Here is a 5458-nt window from a genome sequence, read left to right as displayed (position 1 = left end):
TCAATCAAATCCGTAACGTTTTGGAGGTCGGACCACTCGTCCAGAGCGCGTGACTTCACGTCCACTATGCTGATTTGCTTGAGGCTGATTTCCTACAATAGGGGTTTCCTGCATGTAGTCATCAAGTGGGTCAACTTCTGGTGGGGTCATCTCGTAAGTAATACCTGGAGCTGGCTTTAAATGCTTACGGTTACGACGGTATTTGCCTCTGCTCGTTTCGATATTATAAGATCGCGGTGTAGGGAGCTTATCTGTGTCAATTCCCGTTGTCACCCAACCCTTCTCATTGTCTAGTTTTACACGAACCGTGTCGCCTGTTTCAGTTCAGGAAGTTCTCGTACACCATGACGATCGTTGAAGTAGCGTTCATTCAACGATTTGGCTCTATCATCATTCTCTCTCACCCTCTCAAAGTTCGGCCACCTTGGAGTTGTTTTCGGTGAGAATGGGAGGGTTGTTTTTAATGGTCTTCCCATTAAAAGTTCCGCCGGACTACATCCTGTAGGCTGCGTCGGCGTAGAACGGTAAGTCATTAGGCCAAGAAAGTGATCTTTCTGTCCTAATATTTTCTTCGCGGTCGCGACGGCTCTCTCAACTTCACCATTTGCCTGAGGATGATGAGGGCTCACTGTCGTATGCTGAAAGCAATACGCGGTTTGGAATTCTCTAAATTCTCGCGAGACAAAGTTGGTACCATTGTCAGTAATAAGTTGTTCGGGCGTTCCGAATCGCGCGAAAATCTCTTTCATCTTGAGAATAGTAACATTACTGGTTAATCGCGGGACGTGTTTTAACTCAAAGTATCGCGAAAAGTAGTCGATTACAAGTAAGTAATGTTTACTTTTGAATTCCAGTATATCTGCGGCTAACTGTTGCCAAGGACGCGAAGGTAACGGCGTTGATTTTAGCGGTTCCTTGCGTAAACTAGGTCTGTTTATCTGGCAGTAGGAACACTGGGCAACTTTAGTCTGGATCTGCTTTGTTAATCCTGGCCACCATACTGATTGGTTGGCCCGTTGTATGCACTTAGTCATGCCTAAATGTCCGTCATGTATTCGGTCCAAGATCTCGTCTCGAGAACTCGCTGGAACCACAATACGTATACCACAAGTCAAAAGTCCATTGACTGTGCTCAGTCTCTCATGTACAGAAAAGTAATCTCGGATACTTTCAGGTACATCTCTCGCGTGTTCAGGCCATCCATTTTGAACAAAGCGAATAACTGTCAAAAGTTGTTCATCTGCGTTGGTTGCTTGTCGCAAACTGTCTAATTTCGCGTCTGATGCTGGCCAATGCGCACGTACCGCGTTTACATGCGCGATGACGTCTTCTTCTAGCGATGTGTCTTCTGTCGTTAACAATGGGCTTCGCGAAAGCGTATCGGCTACCACCATTGTTTTGCCTGATGCATGTTCCGCAATAGGATTGAATCTCATTAGTCGCATTAACAGTCTCTGACATCGAATCGAACAGCATGTCCGATAAGTTTGGTACATATTGTCCAAGGTAATTTACCATACCGAGAAAGCGTCTTAATTCTACAATGTCATTAGGCGGCTTTAAGTCCACGATCGCCTTGACCTTGTCGGGGTGAGGACTGATTCCTTCAGCACCCAGTCTATGGCCTAATATGTCCATTTCTGTCTGACAGTGCACAAATTTCTCCTTATTTAACGTCATCTGTGCTTCGCGCACTCTATCGAAAACACTATTTAAATTTCTGTCATGGGATTCGCGAGTATCTCCGCCCACGAATATGTCGTCCATGAAGACTGCGGTACCCTCGAGGTCACCTAATAATTCTGTAACGATGCGCGTGAAAATTTCTGGCGCACTCGAAATTCCAAACGGGAGTCTACGGAAAGCATATCGTCCGAGATGCGTCATGAAGCATGTTAGTTTTGAGCTTTCATCGTCAAGAGGAATTTGATAGAAACCGGAACTCGCGTCAAGTCGCGAAAAGTACTTCGCGTTTGCCATCTTGTGTAGAACGTCGTCAATTGTCGGTAACGTATATCGCTCGCGTTTAATCGCTTTATTGAGCTGTCGCAGATCGACACAAATGCGCACTTTGCCATTCGGCTTTACCACTGGAACCATAGGCGCACACCAGTCTGTAGGTTCGGCAACCTTTGTGATGACACCTGACTGTTCCATACGTTTCAACTCCACTTCGACTTTTTGTAGTAACGGAATCGGTATTCGTCGCGCAGTATGAATTGCGTACGGTGTGACGTTTTCTTTCAGCTTTATTTTCACCGGATCGCACCTCATAAGTCCAATATCACCGAATACACTGTCGTTGATCTCATCCAATCGTTGGATTAATCCCATGGCAACTGCTGCTCCACGGCTCAACAAGTTATGTGTAGGTCCAGAAACAACAAAAATGTTCACTGTAAATTTCTCGTCGTTCAGCCTAATGTCGGTTTCGAACTCTCCCCGAACTGTCAGATTTCCGCCGGGACTGCTTAACATAGCACTGGCTGGTTTGAGAGCTGGTCTAGGCTGCAGTGAATTGTATGTGGTTTCACACATAATTGTCACATCTGCTCCAGAATCAATCTTGAATTTAATCGATTTATTGAGAATTCTAAGATTGACAGTCCACGCTGGTTCCTGTGAGTCGACACAATTAACAGCTCCAAGGAAATTATAACCATTGTCAAGATGTAGCTGGCTTGTCTGATGAGTAACAATGTCAACGTTTTTAGTTAGACAGCATCGTTCATAATGTCCAATATGGTGGCATCTGTTACACTCCGTATTCTTAGCAGGACATTTATTACGTGCATGTAATAAATTACAACAGGTACAACGATTACCGACTGGATTTTTCTGCTGCGATTGTCTCTGTCTAGGCCTGGCACCGCCACGCGTATTTTGTCTGTTTGACTGGCTACCTCTACCTCTGGCATTGACTATAGGCGTTGCCCGGGACTGCGTGACCCGTATAGCATCAGCTGATGCTGAGGTTGACCGAATTTCATTTCGCTGACTTTTAACTAGTTCTGAGTGCCGGGCTGTTTCAATTGCACCATCTAATGTTAAGTCAGTTTTCATTTGTAATCGTTTCGATACTTGCCCGTCTAATAATCCTATAACAAGTCGGTCTCGTATGTATTGATTTCTGGCATCACCAAAGTCGCAGTGTTCGCTTAGCGTGTACAAATTCCGCACAAAAGTTTCAACACTTTCACCGTCTTGTTGCACACATTTGTTGAACCTGCAGCGCTCGAAAATCACATTTCGTTTGGGAACAAAGTGTTCATCAAATTTCTGCAGAACTTTGTTATAGTCTGTCTTGTCATTGTCATTGAGAGCAAACGATTTGAAGATTGCCTCGGACTGTGATCCCATTGCATAGATCAGCGAACTAACTTGAACGTCGCCATCTTCCTTGTGGAGTTTTGTCGCGTGTCTGAAGCGACTGAACCTTTGTCGCCACTCTATCCATTCCGTTGGTCTGTCGAACGAAAATGGTTCTGGAGGTTCGAACTTGGCCATTCGTCTATCTAGTCTGACCACTCTGACACCATATCATGTGTTGTACACATGTAAATTATCGAAGAACACCGGTCTGTAACTGCAAACAACTTTTACTAGTCACTCATAACTATACAGTCTATATCCTGCATCTCTATAGTTCGTTTCACATATAGATGTAACCACATTATATGGCAATAGCGTCAGAAATTCACTTTACATATATACTTCTGTCGTGATGAGTGGCAGATAGAACTGCATTGGCATGTGACCGCCATGCATGCATGCACTGATATACTGTGTAGAATTATAATAACAGTATGATGGCAGGCTGTTACGGTAGAACTGATGATGCGTGACATTAATATAGGCCGACAAGTAAATACAGCGCAGTGCCTTGATTGGTGATAGCGATTAAGCATTTACACGTACATTCAGTAAAAGTCACGAGATTTTGACGAATCTGCAGAACAATTATTTTTTTTTTTTGACAGAAGCACACATCGCTCTATAGCACACATGGCTATATCTCTCCATAGCATCGCCACATCACACCATCATTCGAAAGCATCACTCATTCACGCGAAGTCATAGATGATCAATAATCTGCGGGTGGTCGTGAGTTTCCCCCAAGATCTGCCAGGTTTCCTTCCAGCATAATGATGGCCGCTGTCCTATAAGTGAAATATTCTTGAATACTGTAGGCCTTTGGCCACAAGTACTTGGAACCGACCAGTAGAGTTAAATAAAATACTACAATATATGGTAGCCAAGGATAATATAATGACCAACATGGTACAGTACATGGTAATATTTTACTTTGTAGTAGGCGACGTGTGTCAAGGGAAACAACTTCTGTGAAACTGACATCCCTTCCACACACCCATTCTCGCTTTATTTTAACCACATGTAGGCCTACATGTATGTAAGCGATCTTAGACGTAAGTCAAATTTTCAATCATTAAACTTGGTATGTTCTTTTCCGTCATTTTAGATGAAATTTGTGTTACAATAATTTACCCAGAATTTGCGTTGTCAAACAGTTTGTATCCTGTTACGTAAGAAATAACAATTTTAATGTGATTTGAAATTTTCGCTCAAGTCTAAGACCGCTTCGTGATCCCGGGGCCTATGGTTTTACGTCCTACTTAACAATTTTTTAGTCATTTGACAACGAGGAGTCATTATGTGTGTGTGCATATTGTGTGTCTTCTTGTGGCAGGGCGAATCCATGCCGCCATTGTATCTTGCCGAAAACACATGATACCAACCATCCCGACTCTTTCTTTAAGCTCTCAGTGCTCAGTGCCAAGCGAGGCAGCAACAAGTAATATAAAGTCTTTGGTATGACTCTACCTGGGTTTGATCCTATGTCTCCCGACTTCGAGGGGGGAAGCTCTAATCATTAGGCCACCGAAGCTGTCTGCTTTATTTTATTTTATTTATTTATTTATTTGATTGGTGTTTTACGTCGTACTCAAGAATATTTCACTTATACGACGACGGCCAGCATTGTGGTGGGTGGAAACCGGGCAGCGCACGGGGAAAACCCACAACCATCCGCAGGTTGCTGAAAGACCTTCCCACTTACGGCCGGAGAGGAAGCCAGCATGAGCTGGACTTGAACTCACAGCGACCGCATTGGTGAGAGGCTCCTGGGTCATTATGTTGCGCTAGCGCGCTAACCTTCTGAGCCACGGAGACCCCCTTCTTTATTTTAAGTGATATATTTTGAATACATTATGTCTGTATTGAAGACACGTTGAAAATTCCATATTAGGGCGAAGTTTTAAATCCAGGAAAAAGTAGACCTGAATTACAAATTGTAAGTGAGGGAAAAACAGAGAACAATTATTCATGTTAATAGTTATGGACAATATGCTATACATGCAATAACTGTGAATGGCTGATTGGCTGTATTGTCTCAAGATATGTAATATATGTTCATGGTGTTTATAAAAAGCACCGACTG

At 43.4% G+C, this 5458-nt stretch overlaps 1 protein-coding gene across 1 annotated transcript; it reads right to left on the bottom strand.

The window, feature by feature from the left end:
* LOC135462420 (uncharacterized protein K02A2.6-like) lies at positions 1–3507 on the bottom strand. The gene is made up of 3 exons (XM_064739655.1): positions 3082–3507; positions 1521–2685; positions 1–314 (listed from the first exon to the last, which is right to left on the bottom strand). Exons 1-3 carry the CDS (start codon positions 3505–3507, stop codon positions 1–3), a joined length of 1905 nt encoding a protein of 634 aa, XP_064595725.1.
* Between the last annotated feature and the right edge of the window lie 1951 nt (positions 3508–5458).

The sequence above is a fragment of the Liolophura sinensis genome, chromosome 1, assembly GCF_032854445.1.
Source record: "Liolophura sinensis isolate JHLJ2023 chromosome 1, CUHK_Ljap_v2, whole genome shotgun sequence".
Taxonomy (NCBI): Eukaryota; Metazoa; Mollusca; class Polyplacophora; order Chitonida; family Chitonidae; genus Liolophura; species Liolophura sinensis.
Note: the sequence above shows the minus strand (reverse complement) of the source record. Positions and strands in the feature narration are given on the sequence as shown.